Source organism: Neohortaea acidophila (assembly GCF_010093505.1).
Source record: "Neohortaea acidophila strain CBS 113389 unplaced genomic scaffold BDY17scaffold_1, whole genome shotgun sequence".
Lineage (NCBI taxonomy): Eukaryota > Fungi > Ascomycota > Dothideomycetes > Mycosphaerellales > Teratosphaeriaceae > Neohortaea > Neohortaea acidophila.
In genome coordinates, this window is record NW_022985510.1 from 1,463,786 (window position 1) to 1,489,058 (window position 25,273).

Here is a 25,273-nt window from a genome sequence, read left to right on the forward strand (position 1 = left end):
AGCCATGTGGTGGTTTGCGGGGACTGGGGAAGCTTACTAACGTCCCTCCAGCGACACGAGCAAGACTTCAAGGGTGCATTGATCGACTATCAACCAGATCAAACAAGTATAAATCGCCGTAGATGTTATCGAAAATCCTTCATGTTCATCCACTACTCATCGGCCATCCATTCTCCCCGCTTAGTGGGTCCCGTTGACTCCATTCACTCCATTCGCGTGTCCGTTCACCCCGTTGGTGCCATTCGTCGTCGGGCAGCAGTCCGCCAGCTGGCTGCCGTTGTTCTTGCTGCTCGGCACATCGATGGACGGGTTGGCAGTGAAGAAGTCGGAGGGCACGATAGAAACCTGCGTAATCTCCACAGGCATCACGGGCCAATCCTACCAAGAATCATTAGTCGACCATTGTCATCGACGAAGTGCATGCCAAACTTACCTCGACACGGGGGTTGTGAGTGAGTGAAAACACGTTCCAGAACACCACATCCTCCTGCACCGTCGACTCATTCCGCTTCACCGCATCCGCCACACCGCCGCTTTCATGTCGGCTTTGCAACGTGTAACGACCGGCGGCATACAGCTCGTGATCCTTGTACTTCGTCACCCAGACGTGATGCTGCGCGAACAGCGCCCGGTTGTTCTGAATGCTGTTCGGTGCGGCAAGCAGTTTCTGCGTCGCAGGCGGGATGATTTTGTATCCGACCGGCTTGCCGCTGATCGGATTGCGCTTGTCGAGGTTCTGCACTTTGAACACCCGGCCGTTGAGCGGATCGATGTCGAGGCCGGTGGAGGTGGTGATGGGCGTCTTGCGCACTTCGTATCGGTTGCCGTTGGGGTTTTGGACAGCGTCGATCTGCATGGGGTGGCTTTCTTCGTACACGACGGTGTTGTTGTAGCCGTCGATGGCGGGATCGATGCGCACGCAGAAGCAGTGCTGGTGGTTCTGCGCCAATGCGCCGGGGCTGACGACATTACCCCAGTCGGCCGTCTTGCCGGGGTCAATGTGCACGACGGAGACGACACCGGTGGCGCGTGCTTCCATGACAATGCCTCCCGCTTGGTCGAACTTGTACGCGAAGATGTATTCATAGTTGGCAAGGGTGATGATGAACTGAACAACGAGTTCGCGACGACGAGTCACGACGCCGCGTCCAGTTCGCCAATTGGTGTGCTTCCAGTTAATGCCGTTGTCTTGTTCGTGCACGCAAATGACGTTGTCAGCCTTTCGAGCCTTGCCGTCAGTCTCCATGACCACGCCGTCAAGATACTTGATCACGCCGAGGCAGTCGCAGCCGAGTTGAAGGTTGTTGCAGCAGTGCCCGAGACCGCCATCGCCAAAGTCGAACGCTTGCTTGCGGTGGTAAGGTGGTCGGGGGTCGGCATAGGGCACAGTCTGACGCGATCAGTTAGCGTGGTACCGATTTCGAAAAGCACGAGTACGCTCTCACCATCTCGCTGTAGCTCAGTCTGTAGGCAATGCTGCGCCCGTCGTACCACACATCGTGAATCACCGCTCCTTCACGGGGGTTGAATGAGACTCGGAACCTCCACTTCTGCCACTCGATCAAGTTGCCCTCGCCAACAGTAAAGCTGGCGCCATCAGGCTGGGTGACGTTCAGCGCCTTGAGGTCCTTCCGGAGATTCTCCTCGCCAAACAGTTCAGGGACGTATTCGGAGGATTTGCAGTGATCGAGGACACCAGCGGTGTGCGTCTTGCCGAGGAAAGGATCGGCCGTGCCACCAGTGGCGAGTTCGTCGATGCGAATGATCTCCTTCTTCGCCCAGTCCATGATGGGTATGATTGGCAGTGGGTAGGGGTAGAAGTTAGTGTCCAGGTTCTTCTTGCTGGCATCAGCGGCGAAGATGAGACCCTGGAAGAAACGACGGTTTTCGTCGGAGTCATCAAGGCCTCCATATGGCCACGGCTGGAGGTACATTAGCATTGAGTCGGCAGAACAAGCGAGAGCAGAGCGGGCGCACCTCGATGACGATTTCAAAGCCTGGCGGCAACTTGAACTCCTTGATTTTCTCTTTGAACATAGGTGAAGCCTCGCAGACCTCGACAAATGTGTGAAACTCCGGGCTAGGGTAATACGGTGGTGAGCAAGGGCGGGAGTCTGGTAACGCGAGGGGCTACACTTACAAGGTCAAGCTGGCGTGAAACTCGGTACTAATCACATCGTGCTTCACTCGCTCCTTCTTGCCCACATCGACCCAGCTCTCCTGGTAGACGGGAACCTTGGATCCGGCTTCGATGGCATCGTACTTGACCTCCGCCATACGAGCCGGGCGAGGTGTGCTGGAAGAGAGCTGTCCAGCATGCTCGGCAGCCAGGAACTTGGTCAGCTCGGCCTTGGGAGGCTCGAGGAGCTGGGCGATGCGGAAGTAGACTGATGCGCCGGGGTGGGCTTGCAAGATGACATCGCGGGCAATGTCGCACTCCTCGATGGTGAGGGCGCTGAAGGGATGTGGTACCATGGCGGGCAAGAGGGGTGATTCACCAGGTATGTAGATAAGGGAGGTGGAGATAAAGAAAGAGGGAGGAATGAGAAGAGCAGACCCTCGAAAGGTTAGTCGAGAGGGAGAGGTTGAAGAAGGCAGTTCCAGCCAGCCCCAGATATCCTTATCGAATCGGAACGGCTTTGATTCCTCGCAAGTACGGTGTATGGCATGGCACATGCGTGGAGGGGTCCTTCGTGGAGCTGCCCCAGGCCCCACTACGCCGTCTTAGAGTTTCCGCATTCGGAAAGTCGATGCGAAGCGGAGGCGAAAGGCGGGGATCTGGACTGCCGCGCCTTTCTAAAGCGCGACATACACCGCCGTGACCGTATACTTTGCTACACACAGGGCTAGCGAAGAACGAGTATCTTGGGAGGATGATGGAGGAAGCGTCGTTGCTGCTAATGCGTCTCCGGAGAGGCCAGCGGCGATGTCGGTCCCCAAATGGCACGTGATGAGCCAATCATGTGCGTCGCCAGGGCAACAGCGGCTCGGCCCAGCCCTCGTCGCTCATCAACATCAATGTCGCCGCGCCTTGAATGGCTCTTCGACAGAGCAAAGACGAGTCGCATACCCTCCCAGCCAGACAGTCGAAGATGGATTCGCCTTCTGCGCAGCTCGTCGAACCGAGCATGATCGAGTTCGATATGCCGCCGTCATCGCCCTTTGTTGCAGAAGTCGACAACCGCCGCTCAAGTCCAAACAAACAGCTCTATGCCGAGAGCCCGCAGCATGAGGTTGACACCGCCACAATGGGATCGCACACACCCGTACAATTCAATATGGAAGACGAGAAAGAGAATGTCTTGGAGCATGACTCTACGCTTGCCAAAATGTTCGCTTCACCCAATAAACATGCTGCACCCGATCGATCTCCAAGCAGGGCCGACAACTTCAAGAGCAGTCGGGATTCGACACTGATGCCGCCACCGCCTCCATCGGCGCGTAAGGTGTCCGTCTCACCCACCAAGACTCCATTGAGGACGAGCAGAAGTGAAGCACCCACGCCCAGAACTAGCAGCCGGGCCGAGAATGCAGAGCGCACCCCGTCCCAAAACATCGCCAACTTCCAGGCCGCCCTTGACGTACGAAACGCCATGATGCCCGCCACAGACAACATGTACACCGACGACACCTGCTACAGCACCTTCTCAGAGATCCCCGACATGACTTTGTTTGCGAGGCTCGGGCAACAGAGCCCCACGCGCCGCAGCGAAGCCACCCGCACACCCCGTGCCGATTCAGGACCGACGCCTCGCACCTCTCGAAAACGCTCATCCACCTCTCGGTCTCCGTCACCCACTCCACGACGACAGAAGACACCGGCAACGGTCTCAAAACGGGCGGACGAGACGGGTAGCTTCCTCATAGATTTCACCCAGCAGCTCGAAGGCGTGACCACGAACTTCCAGCCTACTTCATCTTCCAGGTCCCAGACCGAGTCGAATTTGCTACAGCACATCAACAATCAGCGATCCCCCAACAAGTCCAGCAGCTCGCGATCACACCAGACCAGCACACCCAACAAGAACCTCCTCAATCTTCTCGACTTTGAGCTACCGCCAGCACCTACTCCGCGCTCTGTCCCGACCATCACAGTCCGCGAACTCGAGTCTCTCAAATCGTCTTACCTGTCACAAATCTCGAGCCTCAAAGCCACACTATCAGGTCGCGAGGCCGAGGTGGACTCGCTCAAAAAAGCCGTAGGTGATGCCGAACGCAGGGTAGGCGAAGCGCAAGAGAGCCTACGCGAGGAGAAATCGAAGCGCGAGCACCTCGAGGAGGAGATCGAAAGCTGGAAGAAGCGCGGCGTAGAGTTTGAGAGCGTGCTTCAGACGGTGAAAGAAGAAGTGCTGAACAGCGAAGCGGAGAAGGAGGAAACGAATCGCAAGTTGGAGGAGTCCGAACGGCGGGCAGACGATGCCGAATCACGCGCCGTCAGAGCCGAAGAGCGGTTCGCAGATGCTCTCGCGGCGAGAATGAGCGCCTCTGCAGACGGTGAAAACGCGACCGAGGACCAAATACAGCGCCTCGTGAACGCACAGATCGACGCGAAGATCGAAGCCGTCAGCCGCGAACTGCATTCCGTCTACAAAGAGAAACACGAGCGGAAGGTAGCCACGCTGAAGAAAAGCTACGAAGCGCGCAGCGAGAAGAAGACAGCCGAGCTGCAGACGCGCGTGGCAGAGCTGGAGCGAGCAAATGAGGACCTTCAAGCCTCCAAAGACTCCACCTTCACCGGTCCCATCTCCAACACGTCAACATCAACATCAACAACAGAAGCCTCTCTCGGCGAAGAAAACAGCAAACTCAAGTCCCAACTCGAAGCGCAAAACGCCGCCATCGCGCGCCTCGAGTGCGAAATGTCCGCCTCCAAACAACAGCAAGACGACCTGCAGCGCGAGCTCAAGCAGGAGCGCATCGAGAAAGGCGAGCTGGTCGCCGCAGTGGACGAGATGCTGGCGCTGCAGATGAGCGAGCTGCCGCCGCCGGCGACGCCGCAGGGCATGCGGGCCATGAGCGTCGTGGAGGATTTTCGCAAATCCATTTCGCGGCCTTCGTTGGGCCTTCCGACTCCGTCTGGGTTGAGGGTGCCGGGTGCTGGGGGTAGTGGGATTCCGGGGTCGGCGAGGGGCAATGGTGGGAGTTTAGTTTCTGCTTGTCCTTCTTCTACGGCGGCGGGGAAGAGTAGGATGTTGGCTAACATTGAGCGGATGGGACGGACGGGGAGTACGCATGGGGCGGAGTAGTGGTGTTCACATATTTTTTTCCCTTTCCGCTCGATTGACGCCGTCTGTAGTCTCGAGCCTCCTGATGATTTGCAAAATTACCAAACGCTTTCTCCAATAAACTACAAGACTTTCTCCGACGCCTCGTCGTCTGTCCATGGGTATCTACCAACCTCTACAACTTCGCCTCATTCGACTGCTTCGCCTTGGCCTCCTTCACCATCTCATACGCCATCTCGGCAAACGGAATTCGCTCCGCCCCATACCTGTACACACAACATCGACAGTCAGCAAACCCACCCACCCAAAACAGAACGGCTGAATAGAACCTACCGCTGCGCTTGGTCACTACTCGCCTGCCGCGTCGCATACCTAGCCGCAATCCCCTGGAAAATAATCGAGTCGCGGAACAGGGCGAACGCCTTGGCCCAGCTGAGTTCCTCGTCGGGGACGTCGAAGCCCACCGTCTCGCTGTACAGTTTCACGGCTTCTTCTTGCGTCGGCAGACCCGGGTACTTGGAGGCGGTGGAGTCCGGGCTGGAGGGGGCGAGGAAGGCTTTGTCGGCGTGGATGCGGGGCCAGGAGGGGGTTGCGTTGGAGATGGTCCAGGGTTGGATTCTGGAGCGTGTTAGTTGGGTTGATTTGTTTGGGTAGGGGTGGGGAGGGGTGGGTGGGTGTACAGATTGCATAGGTCGGCAAGCGGGTGGCCGACGGTACCTGTTCGCTCCGTGTCAGTGATCTTGTATCTCCACGCAGTGTTTCCGAGGGCATGGCATACTCATTTCCCAATCCAAAATGCCCACCACCCTCGGCTCCGTCTTGTGGTAGACGAGATTATCAATCTTGTAGTCGCCATGATACAGCACCCCGCGATCCTTCGGCTGATACTTCTGCTGCCCAAAAAACTTCGTAATGTCCTTGAAGTGCGGCAACTCGCCGACAGGCTCTCCACTTTCCTTATCCTTCGCGTCACCCTGGTCCTTCCCCAACCCCCCAAAAGTCTTGATCTGCCGATTATAAAAGCCCGTCGGCTTCCCAAACGACTCGAGTCCGACCTCCTTCGGATTGACCCGATGCAGCTTCGCCAGCGTGCGCACCGCATCCTTCCACATCTCCCTTCGATCACTCTCGCTCACGTCGGGGAAGGCGGGGTTGGTGACGAAGCGGCCCTCGAGGCAGTCCATGATGTAGAACTCGGTGCCGATGATGGAGTCGTCGGGGCACCAGCAGAAGCACTTCGGCACGGGGACGTCGGTGCTTTCGAGGGCGTGGATGACGCGGTATTCGCGGTCGACGCGGTGGGCGGTCTTGGAGAGCAACTTCCCCGGCGGCTTCTTGCGGAGGACGAATTTGTTGTTCTGCGAGTCTTCGAGCATGTAGGTGGGGTTGGACTGGCCGAAGCCGAACTGCTTGAGTTGGAGGGGAGGCTTGATCTCCGGCACGTTGGCGCTGATGTACTTCTCCAGCGCCTTCTGGTCGATCTTCTGCCTGACTTCGCCCGCCATGGTCGCGAGGGTTGTGGATGTGGGAGATTGAGAGCAGAAGGGAACAAGGAGATGTGCAATGCGCAGAAGGTCTACAGAGGAATCGCCAATGACCTCACGGAGGGCGTGAAGTCGAGCGTCTTAGCCTCGGGAGTGTGGAGCTCCTCCCCGCCATCTCCCGAGGGCTTCGGCAGAGCTGATTCAGCCTTTGCTCACTCCATCAATCACCCACTCGATCCCCTTTGCTGTCCGCGAATAATAGTCCTCTCGAAGCTGTGTAGTGTGATGAGATGGGAATGCAAAGAAATAATGCGGAAGTCCGGCGAACTCGTCGAATCGGTTGGGCACTCTGTCGCAGCCTTAGCATCACGCTCTCCCACCGCAGCCGTGAACAATTCTAGAACTCACCCAGTCTGCTGCAACACCTCCTGGAGCAAGCGCGCATCGTCTCGAAGGGTATCCGCGCCGCACGCATTCAGATATACTCGAGGCAGAGCCTTCAAGTTGGAGTGCAGCAGTGGCCAGACGTAAGGATCATCGAGCGGCGCGTTGTGTAGACCTGATATGATGGAGTCAGCTATGTCCGCAGTAAGTGCTGCGAGAGACTCACGGTAGAACGCGCGCATCGCATCTCGAGTATTGGTCGTGTTCTCCGCATTCTCCTCGTGCGCCGTATACCGTTCTCGAAGCCGCTCAGGCACCGCAGTCGGATGAACGGTGACGGGTTGACAAGCCACCACGCCCAAGACACCCTGTCCGCGGCCTTCATCGATCCACTTCAGCGCAGTCCCCAGAGCAAACGCGCCCCCTGCGCTCTTCCCCATCAGAATGATCGGCCCCTTCCTCGCACCCAGCCTCTCCGCATTCTCTAAACACCATGCCGCACCCTCGACGCAATCCTGAAATCCCGCGGGAAACGGATGCTGCGGAGCAAGACGATACTCCACACTGACAAACACGCATCCCGTCGCTGTGCAAAGCGGCGTCACCTTCGAATCGTCCTGTGCAACCGAGCCGAGGACGAATCCGCCGCCGTGGATGTAGTAGATCAGTGGCCTGTCAGGTCGGTACGTCGGCGGGATGTAGGATTTCAGTCGAACGCCGGACGCCGTCTCGTGCCATGCTGTTGTCAGAGTGGTGTCGGGTTTGGGGAAGGTGAGGACTTCGAGCATGCGTGGTCCGTTGGCTTGGGCTTGCTGGAGGATGTCTTCGTATGTTGGGCCGTGGAGTTTAGGGCGGAAGCCCAGGTCTTTTTCGAACTGGTGAAGTGTCAATGAACAAGTCCCGTTGAGGGTTTCATGGGCTATGGGCTGGATTACGGCAAGCCATTCAGGCCGCAGGGCATCGTCGGAGGACATCGCTTCGCTGTGTCCAAAGTTCTTGTCACAGCATGAAGAAGTTGGAGAATATCTTCTCCCTCTGATGACAAACAGTAGGGTTGAAATTGGCTGGAGGCAACCGCTAGGATAACAACGTAATCAACTGCATATGACCGCAATGCATGGAATGAAAAGGCAGACATTCCTTCTTTGGCATGTCGATACTCGCAAGGTCAAATGTGTTCTACGCAAGATCATGTTGCCTACGCTCTCCTCCACCTCAAGAAAGTCAGGCCGAGAGTGGCTCATGCCTACCAAAGAGGTACTCACGAAGTCACTCGGTGATAGAATGAGTAAGACAAAACAACGAGCCTTCTCGTGCTTTCCTCATGCCTTCACCAGCAACTCCGATCGAAAGCGAATCCGACTTTACGGACGTAAGAGTCCAGCCATGCGCGAAAATTAGAAGGCCACCAGAGCAGGAGAGCAAGGTGCAGGCGCAGCATCTCCTCTGATTGGCCCACACGCTCCGAAAGACGAGAGCGAGAGACGGACCGGCTTCGTATTTAGGGTTGGGCGGTGCACAGCCTCGCAGATGCCAGCTGGAGCCCGCAGTCGTCGTCGTCGGGGCTTTGCAGGCGGAGTTGGAGTGCAGCAGGCAGCAGGAGAGATATAAGTAGTGTGTCCAGTTCGCTTCTCCTCGACCTGCTTTCTCATCATCAAACAACACAATCACACATCTACACCACACCACACCTACCCACCACCCTCCACCCCAACCACCAATCAATCAAAACAATGGGCCTCATCAAAACCGGCATCGCAGCAGGCGCCCTCTACGCCGTCGCACACCAAGGCATCAAAGCCTACGAGCGCGGCCACCCAGCCAACAACGCCCAGCAGCAAGGCCCCCACCCCGCCGGCCTGCGCGACAACAACGGCTACTCCCACCAAGCCTACTGCAACGGGCAATGCAACGCTTCCTGCAACGGCGTGGCGGGGCAGACGCAGCATCAGAGTTGGTGCAGTGGGATGTGCGGGGGGCGGTGCGAGGCGAGCGCGACGGGGGCGTCGACGTTTTATGCGCAGCCGCCTCAGCCGGTGCAGAGGGAGGAGAAGTTGCCGGTTTACCAGCCTGAAGGGAAAGGCGCGAGCTCGTAGGGAGGGGGTTGAGGGATGTGTTCATGTTCCTTTGTGTGGTGGTGTTTGCTTGTGTGCTTTAGCTTGGAGTTCGGGGGGAGGCCTTTGTTAGACATTGCATGAGGAAAGAAGCCTGTTCGCCTCCAACATTCCCGCTCTTTTCATATCTTCGGCGTAATGCTCTTCAATCGTCCCCGCCAAACACTCACCCTCCCCCCACCCCCCTCCTTCAGCCCCGCCTCCATCCCCGCCCTGACAGCAGCCCTCCTCTCCTCCCTCCTTCCCTCAATCATCCCCTGACTCACATGCCCAAACCCTCCCCTGCGACGAAAACACACCTCCATCAGCGCATTGATGTCCAACATGCTGCGGGGGATGGTCTGCACGACCTGGAAAATCTCCATGGGGTCGTGCACAGCGAGAACGGCCTTTTCTCCGAATTTGAAAATCGCGAGCGCAATGCGAAAGAGCGTTTTGCTGCCTTCGAAGAAGAGGCAGTCCCAGATGCGTAGCACGGATTCGATGGGGAGCGTGCCGACGAAGAGAGACATGAACCATGCTGTCGTGGCGAGGCTGATGGTCGGGAGGCGGAGGGCTTCCGCTCCTGGGAAGATGTTTTGCGCGAGGTACGAGCCGCCGTTGTCGTCGAGTTTGGCCCAGATGGCGGGTAGGGAGTCCTTGACGCAGTTCATGAGGACTGCAATGTCGATGTTGGCGCCTTCGAGGGCGATGCCGTGTGTGCCGGGGAGGTGGGTGGTCGTTACGATGTCCATGAGGATGAATGCCTTCTCTTCGTCCTGGTCTAGAAAGAGGAGGAGCAGACCGGCGATGAAGTTGAGCGACTGGCAGTATCCGATCTGTGGGTTGTGCGCCGCAAAGGCCTGCAGTACCCTTCTCAAGGCCTGCACCATGGGCGTCTCGGGCTCGACGGAGTGACGAATCCTCTTGCGCTTTGGCACTTCCTCACTCCCTCCTCCGCCAGTGCTTGCCTTGGCCTCCTCCGTGGGCACAGGATCTGGCTTGAATCGGATGTTATCCGGAAACGTGCGATTCAAGTCGCGCTCAATGTGCTCTCTGTCGTTGTCGCTCAACTCTCCGTTCTTCACCTTCTCCAACGCCCGCTGATACACATCTGGATCTTTCGCCAGCTTGCCGGGCCCACCGGCATACCAGAACCACGCCGCCCCGCGAAGATGAGACGGAATGCCCTTACGCACGTACCGTTTGATCTTGTCGCTCTTGGGCGGGAAGCGGAAAGGTTGCTCAGTGTTGAGGCCGTACGATTTCATCAGCGCGTGCCACTTCTTCTGCCTGCGTTCGAGGTGCATGGTGTAATTCACGTTCCACGCATCGTACTGTTCCGCCGTGATGTATAGGGAGGCTTTCTTGAAGCCGTAGCGGTCACGTTGGACCCGAGCGCTGTCTGTTGAAGGTTTGTTGGCACCGGTCCCCGTGACTGGACTTGAAAGAATCCGGGAGAAGGTATGTGAGCGGTTAGGTGGGTGAACGACAAGGAAGCCATCCTCCGACGTTCGCCCGCGTTCCAGAAGGCTCGCGCTCTGACTGCGTCGGTGGCCCAGCAGAGAGGCCTTCTTGTCCACGTTCAGATGAGAGCGCTGAGAAGACTGCCGTTTCTCCGACTTCTCCACTTCACCTGCTTGTGCCGCCGTGTCCAGACTCGGTCGAGTGCTGCCCTCGAACCCATGCACATACAGATCAATGATCTCATCATCCATGTCCTCGTCTGGCGTGGTTTGTGGCCAGTCGGGATACACCTGCACAAACTCGTCGGCATGGGAGCTTGGTGCTGTCAGGCTGCTGTGCTCGGTGTGAATGCTGCCGGTGTGTCGAAAGCTGGAATTGCTGGTGACGGCCGAGCGACCGCTGTCCACCGCAGATGGAAACGACTCTCGGCCGTGGTCGAGAGTCATGGTGGGCACCACCGACCCAGAGGAGCGGGTTTCACCAGGAATAGGAGGCGGTCCTTTCGCCTTGGTCGGACTCGATAAACGGTTGGTCAGCCCTTTGAAAGCGCCGGTCGTAGGTTTTGAGCTTCGTAAGCTCTTAGCCTTTGCTCGTAGAGGCGAGGGCGGAGGGGTCGCAAACAGCGGCGATGAGGGTGGCCGTTCGCGACCGGTAGGGCTGGAATCGGGTGTCTCGATTGCCTCGGTGCGCGCCTCGTGCACCTGTTGCAAGACTCGCGCACCTAACAACGGCGGCTTGAACGCCTGCTTCCTCCCCTCCTCTTTGGCAGCAAACGCATGCTCCGAACTCGCCGTCACCGTGTTGATGAGTGGCACAGCCTGTACTGGTGTCGGATTGAAGCCGCGGACTTGGTGTTCGATGGGTGTCCAAAGAGGTTTGGGCGTGGCTCGTTTGGCCTGCAGTCGCTCGGGCGAAGCTTTTCGTAGGGGCAGGTGAGGCGTCGGAGCAGGCAAGTCGGAAGGGGTGGACACGGTCGATGCCATCGCTTCTCTGACCGCATCGGCGACGGACAGGGTGCAATCCGCACCATACTTTCTGCTGGTGTTGCCGTCGCCCATCTTCTCTTTCTGCCGGCTCGATGCAATCACCTCGCGACCCGGTGAAGTCGCTGAAGTCTTGCACTGCAAGCGCCCGAATCCGCCGGTTCCACAGCTGGCATGGTGTTGTTGTGACACAAGCCAGCGGCAAGCTTGGTGGTGGTGGTACGGACAAGGATGCAAAGGTGGGTACCCGTGGAACTTCCGAAATTGCCTGCACGTTGATGACACCGGGGGGTTGGTGCACGAAGCAAGGATGCGGGAAATCGAGCGCTTGCGTCGGAGCTTCACGGACGCGTTCGGAGCGCGTTCATTAATAAACGGTGATGCATGATGAGGTTGTCCGGGTCTGGCTAGAAACCGTTTGGAAGCCTGGAACGCTCGGACCCACCTTCGAGCTCCGTCATGGGCCGGCGCAGCCCAGGGTCCCCGGACGCCTGGGGCACGTGCCTCTACATTTCAAGATCGTGGTTTGCGCTGGACTGTCTATCAGGACAGCAAATGACATACGAGACTCGACATTGAGACGGAAATGAGTTCTACAGCGGGATTGCTTTTCTAACCCACAAGTTGGTAGCTTGCGGTACTCGTCATTGTCTCAAGCTCATGAAGCGCCAAGCGCTATGCAGCAGCGTGTATTCTCTCTGCATGAGCGCCGTTCCTTATCATCCGTATCGCAACCTCAAGTCTTCTCTCCGAGAGTTCGTTCTTCCTCGTAATCATATACTCCCAGGAAATGCACTCCCTTTGCCATAATCGATCCCCACTGAACCAAGACCCCTTCCCTCTCGAGCCCACCTATTCCACCATCTTTCCCCCTCATTTCGCATACTTCTTCACCCAATCCTGCGCCGTCTTGTCAAACCCCTTGCGATCATTCTTAAACTGGTCCGCAATGCCGGCCTCGACCGCATCATCCGGCTGCGGCGCACTCAGCACCGCGCGCACCAGCTTCAGCACGTCGGCAATCTTGTTCGGCGGCTTCCACTCCTCCGCCCGCAGCATGCCGAGGCACATGGCGCCGCGGTCGTCGTTGGTGACGTTGGGGTGGTAGATTTTGGTGCGGAAGGAGAGGGTGGGGGGTTTGAAGGGGTATTCTTTGGGGAGGACCTGGAGGGTTGGTAGGTCATTGGTTAGTCGGCGTGACGGCGGGAAGAGAGATGCGGTGCGCACGTACGATGGCGATGGTGAATTTGCCGCCTTTGTAGATGGAGTCGTCGGGCCCATCCATGGAGACGTCCCAATTGTAGATGTCTTCGTCTTTGGTGGTGATTTTGCAGCCGGGTGGGGGGTTGGTATTAACGTCGCCCAACTCCTTCATGATGCCTGCGTCGGAGTCTCAGTGAACCGATGGCCAAGTCAGTCCTCGCAGGTCACGTAACATACGTTTGTTCGCCGCCATCTTCGAAGCTGCCTCTGGACTGGTGTTTCGAGCAAGTTGGAAGTGGGGGAGTGTTGTGACTCGGGGTCAAGTAAAGACGGCAATGAACATGAGTGATTGACTGTGAAAGCCGTCATTCAAGTGAAAGGGTGAAAGGAAAGCACCAAGGTGTTGGGGGTGAAACGTGTGGTCAGTCCAAGCCCTTGACGTGAGGTCTCGAATGCACGGCGTTTATGCTATTTAAAGCGACTGGAATGACGGAGGACTGACTGTTGCTGCCTTATCGATAAGGCAGCACCTATGCGAGCTAGGTTCATCCCTCCACGTGATTACGAGCCGCCATTCATCACTCGTTCTAAGCAGTTGGCGATAGTGTTCAAATGGTAGATGAGTGTGCATCATCATCGCTCCACTCACTTTCCGAGTGATGCAGGAACACGCGGAATCACGGAGACCTGAGGCAGCACTGTGCTGCCTGCGAGTTTCTAGCGACCGTTTCTCCACGGACACCCGGGCCGCCTTCCAGGTTTCTACCAATGCGTCCAGGTACACTACCTTATTCATCTAACGTGACTAACAGAAAGCCTGCGGGATTGTGCTGATCGTGTACTACTACATCGATCCAATGATACCCACGATATACCAAGCTCCAAATGCCAGCCACTTCGGGACAGACGATGTCGAGATAGAATTGACCTGCAGATCCCGCTCCATGTTTAGACAATATAACCGCCTTACCAAGCAGATCCATTCTTCCAAAAGCTTCAGACAAGCCAATAGCAAAGCGTATGCCCGCTACTCTCCTGCGCGCCGTCCGCACGCGAGCTAGTGCGGCAGACAACATAGGTACGCACAGGCACAGGAGCTTGCCACTGCGAGTTATCTTCTTCTTTACTCATGTTCCAAGTCATCATCATGCATTCCTTCGCCAGCATTATGGTAGAGGACCTCTCTCGCTACGTACGAGGATGCATTCTACCGACATGTAGGCGATGCTAGCACTACTTCCTTCACAATGGCCGTCGAGTACAAATAGTCGTCCAGGCCTGGTTCGTATCGCATCTTGTTTCTCCTCAACCTCCTCAACCCTCCCCGAAGCATCTCAACTCGTCCTTCATCTTCTTCGATCAGTCATCATCCACATTATCATGTCTTTCCTCCGCACCCTCACCGCCCTCTCCGCTTGCCTCGCGCTGTCAAGCGGCGCACCAACAGGAGACGTCAATCCATGCCAGCCTCACAAGCGCTTCCGACTCATGGCCAACGTAACCCAAACCTACCTCGCCCCAGTCACATGCACCATGCCAAGTGACCAGTGCAATGCATACTTCAACGAGAACAGCACCACCGGCTTCGAATACATCATCGCCCAGGGAGCCAACCACCTGATGATCGCCGCCGTGCCGCCCGGTTCATCAGTCGTCACCGGCCTCTACGCCGACATCTTGGTGGACAATCAAGAGCCTCGCGCCATCACCTTCACTTCGGGCATCCCGGCCCACATGAACTGCACCGTGGTGCAGAGTCCGAGCGGCGATGGGACGTGTGATTTGAAGTGTATGGAGTCCACGTATAATCGGCGGCCAGTCCTCTTGGCCACGTCCGTCGAGACGTTCGAGAATAACCTGTGGTATGCTGGAAAGCGGTTTACGGAGACGGTGGTCAAGGCGGTGTATCCGTCGACATGAGTGGGGGTTTTGATTGGCCTACTTACGGATACCTGAGGCAGAACTGCGCGCGAGGCTCTAAGCGACCGTTTCGTCAGCACGCATTGGTACCACACTCCACGACCACGGCTGCACATGTGCCGCTTTTAACGACATGGATTCTTGGTAGACTAGCACTCTATACATGAGGTGCGTAACCATGCATCGGCCCTTATTCTTTACTATGCGCCGACTCAACTCCCGTCCTATCTACCCTATAAGACGGGGTACTTAAAGGGCAGCTCGGCCGCCATGGCGTCCATCCAATTCTCACACACGCTCGTCATCCCTCGCTGAATTCAGCCAGCCGACTCATCCATCATGCCTACATGTATGCTTCGCACCCTCACTGCACTTTACGCTTGCCTCGCTTTGGCGAGCAGCCTGCCATCATCAGGCAGCGCTGGCACATGCGATCCCCACGGCATCTTTCGCCTCGAGGATCCGTCCACCGGAAAGTACCTTACGCCAGGCTCTCCTTGCACCGACGCGGGGTGTTACGCCTTCTACAGCGTCAACAGCTCTACTGGCTTTGAATACACCATTGCTAGGGGAACCACCCACCTGGAAATAGCTAAAGTCCCTCATGGTTCGAAGACTCCAACAGGCCTCTATGCCGACGTCGACAAGAAGGTCGAGGTGACTGCGTTCGTCTTTTCTTCTACCATCCCGGCCAACCTGAACTGCACCGTCAAGCCAGATCCGAGTGGCGATGGGACGTGCGACTTGAAGTGTAGCGGCTCTGCCATGGGGTACACCTATAAAGGCCAAAGCGTCGATACGGACAATGGTCAGTGGTTTCTCGGACGCGAGTATGGCGAGATTGTTATCAAGGCAGTGTTTCCCTTGACGTGATCCCGGATACCTGCGCGTGAGGCTCTAAGCGACCGTTTCGTCAGCACGCCTATATTAGTACCACACTCCACGAACACGGCTGCACATGTGCCGCTTTTTAACGATATGAGTACTTTGGTAGACTAGCACTCTATACATGCGTAACTATGCATCGGCCCTTATTCTTTACTTTCCGCCGATTCAACCTCCGTTGTGCAAGACGGAGTACTTATAAGCGTCCATCCCGTTATCACATACGCCCTTCATCCCTCGTTAGATCTGGCCAGCCTACTCGTCCATCATGCCTATGCTTCGCACCCTCACTGCACTCTACGCTTGCCTCGCTTTGGCGAGCAGCCTGCCATCATCAGGCAGCACCGCCACATGCGATCCCCACGGCATCTTTCGCCTCGAGGATCCGTCTGGACAGTACCTCGAACCCGGCTCAGGATGCAATGACGCCGGGGGCTGCTATGCATTCTACAACGCCAGCAGCACCACCGGCTTCGAATACACCATCGAGCACGGCACCAGCCACCTGATGATTGCCAAAGCCCCAAAGGGCTCCAAGTCCCAAGTCGGTCTCTACGCCGACACCGGCCAGAGTGTCGTGGTCTATGGTGGCATTTTCCCGTTCATCTTCTCTCCCGCCACCCCCACCCATCTGAACTGCACCGTCAAGCCGGATTCGAGCGGCGATGGGACGTGCGATTTGGATTGTCGCGGGACTGCTTACGGGCGGCTGTTCAAGCTTCAGAGCGTCGATCCGACCATGGATGGTCAGTGGTTCCTTGGACGCAAGTATGGCGAGATCGTCTCCAAGGCAGTGTATACTTGAATATTCTCCGAGTGTCATTGGGCCGTTGCTCGTTGTGGGTGGCTAGGAAACGGAGCCAGTGGAGACGGCGCGTCGAGAAACCGAATCAATCGGTCGCTTCCGTCTGGCAGGGCGCCATGGTGATGGCGAATACCAGATAGATATCCTTTCATTCATCTATTTGCCAAGAATACTCGAGTTCCTCACGATTCCGCTGCCTGTTCCTCGCGGCAAACCACTTCCTCTCAAACCCATTGCTTCGATCCACGCCATCCCATCTCCATCCCGGCCGGATTCCATATCGATTCGGTTCGAAGGCTCCCACATACGTCTTGCCACCACCCTTCTTCTTCCTTCCTCCTTTCCCAGTCGTCCCGCTACTCTTCTTGCTCGCAATCAGCTGCGCCATAGGATCATTCCACCGCTCCCGCTCCTTCAACTCCTCGTTCATCTTCTCATCGTCCGCATACCTCGCCACAGACATGACCTTGGCATCGTCCAGCTGTTGTTTCCGCGCTTCCTTCTCCCGCTTCTGCACCTCGCCTTTCCTGCTCTCGAGCTCCTCCGCCTTCTTGCGCTCTTCCTCCTCTGCCTTCGCGCGCGCCTCCGCTCGCTTCATAGCGACGTTGATAATGCGTCCAGAAGCGTCGCGGTAGATAGTCTCCTGCGCTTTGCCCGTGGGATCCAGACCCGCGGCTTGCATCGCTTTGCGCTCCGCCTTTTCCTTCTTCTTCAACGCCGCCGTGACCTGATCGGCTGTTTGTAGTCCCGCCATGGCCCCTGAAGCCATCGTAGGCCCCTCATCCTCCCCTACTATCGCCGGTGCATCATTATCCTCTTCAGCGCGCGCCTTGGACTCCGCCTGTGCCTCTGCTAGGATAGCGTCCGCGCTCGCCTGCTCTGCGCTGGTGGGAGCGGAAGTTCCAACTCTGATCCATTTCGATTTCTTCGCGGGCTTGTTGAGACCGCCGGCGAGTGTGTCTCCCCAGATTGTAGGCGCTTCGTCATCTTCATCAGCATTTTGGGGCGTATTCGTCCATTCCCTCGCGTCGTCGTCTGCTATCGTCACGCCTGCCTCTTTCGCCGCGTCTTTTCGCTTTCGCTTTTTGGACGCCTTCGCATCTGCCGAGAGGTAGTTTTTGGCGAGGTAGTCGGCGAGCCCCATGGTGGTGTTTGCATTGTTGATGTGAAGGTTGTGGAAGATGGTTGGAGGTCGAGGCCAGAAGTTCTCGGTGGAGCAGCCGAGAGTGCTCCGAGCTTCGAGCGGGAAGGCTAATGCACGAGGCGGAGGTGAGTCTTGCACTCATGAGCAATCGCGATATTGAACGTCAAGACATGCGCGAGGAAGCGCAAAGATGGCACGCTCCGACGAGGCGGAAATGTGGTATACTGCCGTCTACAAAGCCATCCAACAGATCCCGCCTGGCAGAGTGACGAGCTACGGACATATCGCAAGTCTCTTGGGCTATCGTAAGTCCACCATTCTAGAGCATTCAGAGTATGCCTCCAACTGACCGCCCCAGCCGAACGACCACGGTTTGTCACTGGGCGTCAAATCCAGCCCGGCGGTCATATCTAACCATGCAACAGCCAAGTCGGCGTGTGCTTAAAGTACCTCCCTGACACCACCGACCAACCCGACGCGCGCTTCAACAGCTCCACCGTGCCATGGCAAAGAGTCATCAACTCGAAAGGGACGATTAGTCCAAGGTAAGGCCAGGCCACGCTCTCATAAGATGTATCAATCTCTCGTGGGGTATTAATGTGGGATTGCAGAGGAGCTCAGGGCGCCGCTCGACAGGAAGCAGCTCTCGCGCGGGAAGGAGTGGAGGTTGGTCGGGGCAGCCTGGGGGAGCGCACGATAGACTTTAGCCAATATGGCTGGTTCCCCGACGAGTTGCCTGATGATCTGACTGCTACGGAGGCGCAGGACTAGAGGGAGTTCGCTCGCTACTCCCCCCACATCTTCACCAAGATCTTGCCTTTCGTTCTTCCTGTCCTCAGCTTGCTATATGCCCTGATCGGCCCGTCGACTTCCACATCGAATATCTCATCCACTGTAGTCCGCAGCTTGCCTTCTTGCAACCACTGGCTTAACTGGGCGAAATCTTCGGCCTTGTTGACCGTGTTGAGGAATTCGAACGGCCGCTGTCCACCGCCGAGCCAAGTTGGCGCGTGGGTCTTGAACAGGTTGCCCAGGATGAAGCCAACACTGACGGCGCCGCTGCCCAGTTGTACGAACCGGGCGCCGGGGGTGGTAAATTCATGGGCAGTCCAGTAGAGATCGGCAGGCTCGCCGACATTGTCGACGACCAGGTCGAAGCGTTTCTGCCGCTTGAGCTCGGCAACGACGTTGTGCTGCTTGTAATCGATCACCACATCTGCACCGAGGGACTTGCACAGCGCCACGTTGGGGGTAGAGCAGGTCACCGTGACGTGGCAGCCCGATAGTTTCGCGATCTGAATGCCGAACGTTCCGCATCCGCCACTTCCGCCGTTGATGAACACGCGCTTCCCGGCGTTGAGCTGCACTTTCGGGACGATGGACTGGTAGGCACTGAGGGCAACTGACGAAACGCAGGCGGCATCGTTGAGGCTGACGCCTGATGGGATCGGCACGCAGCCTCCGCGCGGAGCAACAGTGTACTCTGCCAGTGTGCCGAACTTTGTCGGTAGTTCCAATCGGCCATATACCAATTGGCCGACTTCAAGTCCCGCGGCCGCACCTTTGGGAAGCTCCGCGACGCGGCCTGCAAAATCGATGGCGGGCGTCGAGGGGCTGCCGACGATGAGGCGTCCGAGATACGGTATTTCTGCGAATTTGTAGTCGACTTGATTGAGGGCGACGACGAGGACTCGCACAAGCACCTGGTCGGGTTTCAGTGGACCAGGTGGGACAGGTGCGGCCAGGTTGAGTTTGAGATTCGCCTCTACCGTCGGGCTGGCGGAGGCGAATTGCCACGCCTTCATTGTTTTGGACGTCGCTTCAGGCATGATGTCGACAACGGATGTCTCGGATTGCTATAAGGGGACGTCGATTTCATTTTATACGACTTTCGATGTTTGTCCGTTCGGTGCAATAAGCCTCCGGGTCGGTAGGATATCGATCTCGTCCGGCGCCTCGCAAGACCGCCCCCCCCGCTTTCACGATCGCTGACATAACCGTGCTAGGCGTCCCACGGAGCATTAGCAAGCAGGTGAACAAATCATATGCATCCCTTCGCAATCACAGCACCGCCTGGACCGAACGCTCGGGTGACTGCTAGCTGTGGGCGGCGGCAGGCGGTCACGGAGGCGGCACGGTGGGCGGCGCGGCTGAGACCACGTTCCGTCATCCGTTGCTTATTAAGCCCCCGCGGCAAGAAACGTTTTGGCGACAGAAGATCCTTGATTTCCAGTTGCGCCAATGATGACGATCAGTTTCTCGGATGTGCTTGCCATGGTCTTCCAGGGTGCGAGAGGATGTGCCCTGCAGCCTTGATCCATTCAAGGCATGTTCCTCTTACCTCAGCCTCGGCCTTACGCGGATATAACCACATGCATGAAGCTACTCCACACGGCAGGAGGGAGCTTGGACGGGCGCGCGGGGCAATCACATGCAAGAAGGACGTGACGTGAACAGTCATACCTAGGGACGGACCTGTCGTGTTGTTGATTCCTCCATCTCTTCTTTGTCCTGCTCTCATTCAATCCCCAAAGCAGACACCGACGGCCAGCTCTGATCCGCTCGCGGCGACGCGGTCTCGGCATCTTATCGCACGTGGCGCAGTCGCGCTGATAGCCTCGTGACTCAACCGCATCATCCTACCGTACTTTACGCGCCGGCAGCGACGTGTCTGACCTCCGTCGTCACTCTTGCCTCTTGATTCCTCCACACATCTACTTCCTGCCCGTCTGCGTGGCACATCTAACTCGTGCTCAACAAAGAACCTGCGAAACCTACGTCACGTTTCAACCAAGAACTGATCATCCCTCCAACGATCTCCCTGCAGCTCTCAACGCCGATAAGCTCACCAACAGCGAGAGCGGCACTCAACGCGCATCTCACAACCCCCGCCAGCAGCGCCAGCAACATGGCGTCCGAGCGAACCTTCTCCACCTCCGACCTCCGCAGCGCCGCCCAAGACTCCAAGCGCAGTGCCACGCGCAAGCACAAGTGGCAGCTCGGAAGCGTGCAACGCGTCGGCGGTGCACCTAATCATCCCCGTCCTTCGCACCCCTCGGAAACGTAAGTAGTCCAAGTCCCGACTCACTGCCTACCTGAATCCCCTCGATTGACACGCTCTTCTCAGCTACTTCAACGCCCGCCGACGCGACGCAAAGGGCGCCGTGGCGTCTCTCGCGCACGGCACCAAGATCGCCCGCAAACACGACATCCGCGAAAGCACCGCCAACGCCGTTTCCGACGACTCCTCGTCCAACTCCAGCTCCGACCACGACGACTCGCACAAGGCTTCCTCGTCCCCTCCCAGCGAGACCGAGATCATGTACTCCTTCGACGCCGCCCGCGGCCCTTCCCGCGGAAGTGAGATCCTCAACGTGGCGCTTGCAAAGGCTGTCGAGAAGTTTGAAGAGCGCGAGACGGCAAAACTGGTGAAGAATGAGTATGATGTGATTGATTCCGAGGGCGAGAGTGTCGGCCTTTCGTCGACGGGCAAGCGGGGGAAGGGCAAGGGCAAGGCCTTGTCCGTCCCTCTTGTCGACGAGGACGAGGATTACGAGTTTGTTTGAGTGGTTGACGATGACTGCTTGGTTCCGGAGTTGGACTGTTGTTTTGGGTTGCATTCACGTCTACGATTGTCTCCTCCTTTCGGTTTGGGGATGTGGACGACGGCGCAGATCATGAGAGGGACGACGGGCGTTCTTCAAGGAATTGAGCTGCGAGATACCCCGTTTTTGTTCGGTGTTGCTTTGCTGTTGCTTACGTGGTTGGATAACTGCGGCTTCCAGACGACGATAATATCTTTCGTATGCCATCATATGCTATCCCCAAGCATGGGTCGAAGGACTGGAACCGCAGCCTTGAGTCTCGGCGCGCCTGAGGCATTATTTGCCACGCCCAGGCGCCTATCTCTTCCTTCTCCTCCGCACCTCATCCTCTTTTCCATCTTGTCTCGTCTCAAACAAGGTACTGTTCCCCTCGATAAATTGTTGGTTTCGGAGTTGACGGCCTTCAAAGGATGCTGCCGCCTGTTAGTCACCTCGTTTTTTGCCGCCTGCATCCAGTCATCTCATAGGTCCGACAGTTAAGTGTCCTCTCACATCATTTCTTCTTAGCAAGGCAACAAACACTACATTTCAGAATGCTGAACAAAAGAAGACCATGTCTTTTCAATCCTATGAGTCGATGTCCTTTCTGCTTCTAATCGTGCATAACCGGTGAGGAAATTGCGCCCCGCCATTGGCTCCAACGTCTCTCTCTCTCCAACGAAAAAAGAGGCCCGTCAGCAAACTTCATGCCCTGCGCGCTGCCAGCGAAGCATTCAGTTACACGAAACGCTACCTTTTGAACAGTCATCTCGTCATCTGGCCAACTCGGATTCGCTCGTCTACCTACTGACTTCCGTACCCCCCACGTGCCAGGCATGATGGGAGTCTTCGCCCTCTCAGTCTCGCTTTATTAGTCACCTGCACGGCCTGGGCGAATGATATGTCAAAAGACGGCAGCAACTCCGAAGAACCGTCAAGATGCAGATGGCGATTCGCGATCGTCAACTCGTCAGTTACATTACCGCCACCGAAGACGTTGCGCAGGGCCTCCGCCTCTTTCGCAACCAGCTACCGCGTCTGGCTACTTCTATTACCAGGAGCATCAGCAGGCTCTTCGCTTTGAGCGCCGTCCTACGCGAAATTGATATTGTCGAGCGCGATGAGCCTTTGCCCCTCCCTGTCCAGGATGATCTCGATCTACTCCTTCCGAGTCTTCGGCGCACCCTGGACTCGGCCCTCGACATGGTCGTGGAATCCCGCGATCGGCCTTACGCGGTGGTTTGGGGTGAGATGGATCGTCAGATGGAGAGCGAAGAGGACATGGGGCTGCCCGAGCGGCTGGACCTATACCATGCGTTTCTTTCCCTGCAGGCTGATGTCCTGCATGGACGAAGACATCCGTTGAATGCGGGGGTGTTAAGGGAAGATCTGTTTTTGCTGTGGGATGCCCAAAAGGTGTCTGTCCTGCGCGAAGAAAGGAGGTTGATTGGCAGTTCAGGTACGTTGTTTCCTACTCGAGAGACGTCGGGTCTGAGAGCGGATGAACACATAGTATGGTTGAGTGGTGCTCGTCCCTTAACTGATGAAAGTGCAACAGCAGCACTCCCACTCCGACCAGGCCCGAGCCGATCACGTTCCGATCGACTTGACCTCGTCGTACCAAGCTCACCAGTTTCTTCTTCCGAAAGCTGGAGCGACTACACTCGCCGCCCGCGCCTGCCCCGTCTTCCTACAGCTCCCGACCCTCCTCCCACCATGCCTAGCTCTCCAACACGCACATCCACCTCTTCTCGCACTGTCCAATCCACCCCGACATGGAACTCAAGCAACACCGTGGTTTCCTCAACCATCGTGCACTGGTGTCAAAATGTCTTTGACCGTCCGATTCCAGCCAACGCTTTTGCCCGTGAAGATCGACTGTTCGTTGGATGACAATGCCGTTCTGCGGACTTTCGCTGACAGATTCACGATAGGACCGCGGCCTCCGCCTGTCTGGGCTCTACCGACAATGAAGCTATTCGACACCTGAGGCGAGACGACTTCTATTCAGCCCTGGAGTTGTAAGGGTTGTTTCCTCAGCTGTGAGGTGCCAGTGCTGACCATCACCTAGGACATTCGATGACGGCCAATTGCACGCCGCTTTCTATTTCCGCCCTGGTGATAGTCGAGCTCGGATCCTACTTACCACGACAGATCCACGAGGCAAACAATCACACTACTGTGCCCTGCTCACCAATCTCAAAATCATCCGCGAGGCTTCTACCCTCCAATTATGCCGCGCCAAAGGTAACGGCCGATACACTCTGTGGGCGAGATTGAACTTCACCTCCTACGAGCGTATGTTGTCTCCTTCGCAACCTTCAGTAGAACCAATCTTGAATCTAATCCCGACCCAGGCATGGTCCTCTTCTACTGCACCTTCGTCGCCATGAAACACCAAGACGCCCGCCCCGTCTCCCACCCCGACCTCATCGAGAACGTCGAGCTACAAGGGCCGCGATCCAGCCAGGGCGAAGCGCAAGACGAAGTGCAAGAATTCGGCGGCATAATTCAACACGACCGCATGCAGCACGCCCTGCGCATGTACAAAGACCGCTCTTCCGGCGTTGTGCGCCTCGAGGCTTCGGCGCACCGAGGACCCATGCAAGATGTACCGCTTTGGACGGCGTTCCTGACGAAGTATGCCACTGATCCGGACCATGTGTGTTTGGAGAGGGATGGGGTTGTGAGTCTTGCTGCGGTGAGGCCGCCGCCGTATGTCTTTTTGGGGGGCTATGAACCGCAGAGGAATGAGAAGAGGGAGTATATCTTGGAGTTTACGACTGATGAAGGTTCGTTGGACAAAGTTGCTTGCGTGGAACATGGGGCTTTTGTGCTGATTTCATGAGTGATAGATGCAAAGGACTTTGTCGAGATCTGGAGTAGGGTTTGTCGGGCGAACCGGTGACGATGAAACGGCTGTGAACGAATCTGAACAACTTAGCGAGGCGTTTTCGGGGCATGACTTTCAACATCGAGCATTACAGCGGTAGCAATCGATCACACTCGCCCTCCTGCATCCTTCGAGTCCATTCGTTCCTCAGGATGATGCCCCAATTCGTCAAACTCCCGCTGGCTCTCCTCTCTCGGCTGATTCAGCTGATGATCACTCGGCGCGCGCCCCGGCAGCGGGAGTCGACTCTGATCATGCTTCCCCCCTTCACACGCCTGCAGCGTCTCCCACAACTGCACCATACTCCCCGCAGGCACCTGCACCTCGCCCGCCAGAATCTGCCGATTCTTCACCCCCTCAATGCCATAGAAGCGCTCGTTCTCGCTCGTCCGCTCGGCAATCACCGTCCCGTCAATCTGCACGCCCACGTACAAGCCCTTCGACTTCGTGTACGACCACACGGGCGCCGGGTGCGTCAGTTGCGACTCGACGTTGGCGCCGGCGCCCAGCGGGCCGACCGTGGCGCTCACTTCGCCGCCCAGCGTGCACCGCACCCGCGTAAAGGCCTCCATGCCTTTTTCGTCGTTGATGACGCACACGCAGTCGTAGATGTCGGCGCCGGCCATCAGGCCCCAGCCGAGGGTGTGGATGAGGATGCCGGACGGAGGCGACCATTGCCCGTTCGGCAGGCGGGAGACGACGACGCCGCTGCCGCCTGCGCCGGACCAGTGGAAGCCTGCGCGCAGGACGGTGAAGACGGCTACCCCGCGGGCGTTGCGGAAGATCTGTTGTGGCGGAGATGAGTTTGCGCACGATTGCTAGGAAGGCACGTGAGAAAGCTCACCTCTGGAGCAATGTGCTCGAGCGTCGTATGGTCTTTCCCCGGCCTGAAGCCATCGATGCAGAAACTGCGCAGGATCTTGGCCGCCTTCTCCGACTCCTTGTCCAGCGACGTGGGCCAGAAGGCTTCGGCGCCGGCCTTTTCGCTGACTCTATTCACGCCCTGGCCGACTTTGTCGAAGAACCGCTTGCCGCCAATCTTCGCTTTGTCCCATGATGATTTGGAGCTGGAATGAGTAGTCGACGCCATTATTTCGCAAACGAATGCAAGTCTGCGAGCGGCGGGAGTGAGATGGCGCGCCTATAAGCTGAGGCGCCGGATCCACGCGGGTAGGGATACCATCTTTTGGAGCTGCCACGCCC

At 57.2% G+C, this 25,273-nt stretch overlaps 15 protein-coding genes across 15 annotated transcripts; 7 read left to right on the top strand and 8 right to left on the bottom strand.

The window, feature by feature from the left end:
* Window positions 1-59: 59 nt before the first annotated feature.
* Window positions 60-2,838, bottom strand: BDY17DRAFT_289361 (copper amine oxidase). The gene is made up of 5 exons (XM_033732350.1): window positions 2,141-2,838; window positions 1,978-2,080; window positions 1,446-1,922; window positions 434-1,390; window positions 60-378 (listed from the first exon to the last, which is right to left on the bottom strand). Exons 1-5 carry the CDS (start codon window positions 2,674-2,676, stop codon window positions 181-183), a joined length of 2,271 nt encoding a protein of 756 aa, XP_033594219.1. The 5' UTR covers window positions 2,677-2,838; the 3' UTR covers window positions 60-180.
* On the top strand, window positions 2,839-5,262 carry BDY17DRAFT_289363 (uncharacterized protein). Its single transcript, XM_033732351.1, has one exon. It carries the CDS (start codon window positions 3,036-3,038, stop codon window positions 5,244-5,246), a length of 2,211 nt encoding a protein of 736 aa, XP_033594220.1. The 5' UTR covers window positions 2,839-3,035; the 3' UTR covers window positions 5,247-5,262.
* Window positions 5,263-5,554: 292 nt separating this feature from the next.
* Window positions 5,555-6,730, bottom strand: BDY17DRAFT_244117 (kinase-like domain-containing protein; the record flags this gene model as incomplete). Its single annotated transcript, XM_033730498.1, has 3 exons — window positions 5,555-5,843; window positions 5,906-5,942; window positions 6,004-6,730. The coding sequence occupies 3 exons, from the start codon at window positions 6,728-6,730 to the stop codon at window positions 5,555-5,557; spliced, it is 1,053 nt and encodes a 350-aa protein (XP_033594221.1).
* Window positions 6,731-6,910: 180 nt separating this feature from the next.
* Window positions 6,911-8,067, bottom strand: BDY17DRAFT_320177 (Alpha/Beta hydrolase protein; the record flags this gene model as incomplete). Its single annotated transcript, XM_033736398.1, has 4 exons — window positions 6,911-7,058; window positions 7,118-7,268; window positions 7,320-7,968; window positions 8,029-8,067. 4 exons carry the CDS (start codon window positions 8,065-8,067, stop codon window positions 6,911-6,913), a joined length of 987 nt encoding a protein of 328 aa, XP_033594222.1.
* Window positions 8,068-9,443: 1,376 nt separating this feature from the next.
* BDY17DRAFT_230414 (rab-GTPase-TBC domain-containing protein) lies at window positions 9,444-10,571 on the bottom strand (the record flags this gene model as incomplete). The annotated part of the gene is made up of 1 exon (XM_033730206.1): window positions 9,444-10,571. A coding segment is annotated over one exon (1,128 nt), but the record flags the coding sequence as incomplete, so codon positions are not given.
* A 1,651-nt stretch (window positions 10,572-12,222) lies between these two features.
* BDY17DRAFT_289371 (ubiquitin conjugating enzyme) lies at window positions 12,223-13,293 on the bottom strand. Its single transcript, XM_033732352.1, has 3 exons — window positions 13,077-13,293; window positions 12,868-13,016; window positions 12,223-12,800 (listed from the first exon to the last, which is right to left on the bottom strand). Exons 1-3 carry the CDS (start codon window positions 13,090-13,092, stop codon window positions 12,510-12,512), a joined length of 456 nt encoding a protein of 151 aa, XP_033594224.1. The 5' UTR covers window positions 13,093-13,293; the 3' UTR covers window positions 12,223-12,509.
* A 646-nt stretch (window positions 13,294-13,939) lies between these two features.
* On the top strand, window positions 13,940-14,759 carry BDY17DRAFT_329286 (uncharacterized protein; the record flags this gene model as incomplete). Its single annotated transcript, XM_033737862.1, has 1 exon — window positions 13,940-14,759. The coding sequence occupies exon 1, from the start codon at window positions 14,064-14,066 to the stop codon at window positions 14,757-14,759; it is 696 nt and encodes a 231-aa protein (XP_033594225.1). The 5' UTR covers window positions 13,940-14,063.
* A 339-nt stretch (window positions 14,760-15,098) lies between these two features.
* On the top strand, window positions 15,099-15,632 carry BDY17DRAFT_289374 (uncharacterized protein; the record flags this gene model as incomplete). Its single annotated transcript, XM_033732353.1, has 1 exon — window positions 15,099-15,632. One exon carries the CDS (start codon window positions 15,099-15,101, stop codon window positions 15,630-15,632), a length of 534 nt encoding a protein of 177 aa, XP_033594226.1.
* Window positions 15,633-15,792: 160 nt separating this feature from the next.
* On the top strand, window positions 15,793-16,593 carry BDY17DRAFT_289375 (uncharacterized protein). Its single transcript, XM_033732354.1, has one exon. It carries the CDS (start codon window positions 15,913-15,915, stop codon window positions 16,447-16,449), a length of 537 nt encoding a protein of 178 aa, XP_033594227.1. The 5' UTR covers window positions 15,793-15,912; the 3' UTR covers window positions 16,450-16,593.
* On the bottom strand, window positions 16,594-17,613 carry BDY17DRAFT_289376 (Pre-mRNA-splicing factor of RES complex-domain-containing protein; the record flags this gene model as incomplete). The annotated part of the gene is made up of 1 exon (XM_033732355.1): window positions 16,594-17,613. A coding segment is annotated over exon 1 (992 nt), but the record flags the coding sequence as incomplete, so codon positions are not given.
* A 170-nt stretch (window positions 17,614-17,783) lies between these two features.
* On the top strand, window positions 17,784-18,142 carry BDY17DRAFT_320185 (DNA binding methylated-DNA--cysteine S-methyltransferase; the record flags this gene model as incomplete). Its single annotated transcript, XM_033736399.1, has 3 exons — window positions 17,784-17,898; window positions 17,952-17,964; window positions 18,019-18,142. 3 exons carry the CDS (start codon window positions 17,784-17,786, stop codon window positions 18,140-18,142), a joined length of 252 nt encoding a protein of 83 aa, XP_033594229.1.
* Window positions 18,143-18,378: 236 nt separating this feature from the next.
* BDY17DRAFT_314604 (uncharacterized protein) lies at window positions 18,379-19,422 on the bottom strand (the record flags this gene model as incomplete). The annotated part of the gene is made up of 1 exon (XM_033735834.1): window positions 18,379-19,422. The coding sequence occupies one exon, from the start codon at window positions 19,420-19,422 to the stop codon at window positions 18,379-18,381; it is 1,044 nt and encodes a 347-aa protein (XP_033594230.1).
* Window positions 19,423-20,501: 1,079 nt separating this feature from the next.
* On the top strand, window positions 20,502-21,159 carry BDY17DRAFT_320187 (uncharacterized protein; the record flags this gene model as incomplete). The annotated part of the gene is made up of 2 exons (XM_033736400.1): window positions 20,502-20,656; window positions 20,721-21,159. The coding sequence occupies 2 exons, from the start codon at window positions 20,502-20,504 to the stop codon at window positions 21,157-21,159; spliced, it is 594 nt and encodes a 197-aa protein (XP_033594231.1).
* Window positions 21,160-21,665: 506 nt separating this feature from the next.
* BDY17DRAFT_15832 (uncharacterized protein) lies at window positions 21,666-24,131 on the top strand. The gene is made up of 6 exons (XM_033729687.1): window positions 21,666-22,636; window positions 22,736-23,057; window positions 23,112-23,198; window positions 23,249-23,475; window positions 23,535-23,969; window positions 24,033-24,131. Exons 1-6 carry the CDS (start codon window positions 22,117-22,119, stop codon window positions 24,083-24,085), a joined length of 1,644 nt encoding a protein of 547 aa, XP_033594232.1. The 5' UTR covers window positions 21,666-22,116; the 3' UTR covers window positions 24,086-24,131.
* A 46-nt stretch (window positions 24,132-24,177) lies between these two features.
* BDY17DRAFT_307020 (uncharacterized protein) lies at window positions 24,178-25,160 on the bottom strand (the record flags this gene model as incomplete). The annotated part of the gene is made up of 2 exons (XM_033735084.1): window positions 24,178-24,888; window positions 24,915-25,160. The coding sequence occupies 2 exons, from the start codon at window positions 25,158-25,160 to the stop codon at window positions 24,178-24,180; spliced, it is 957 nt and encodes a 318-aa protein (XP_033594233.1).
* Window positions 25,161-25,273: the final 113 nt, after the last annotated feature.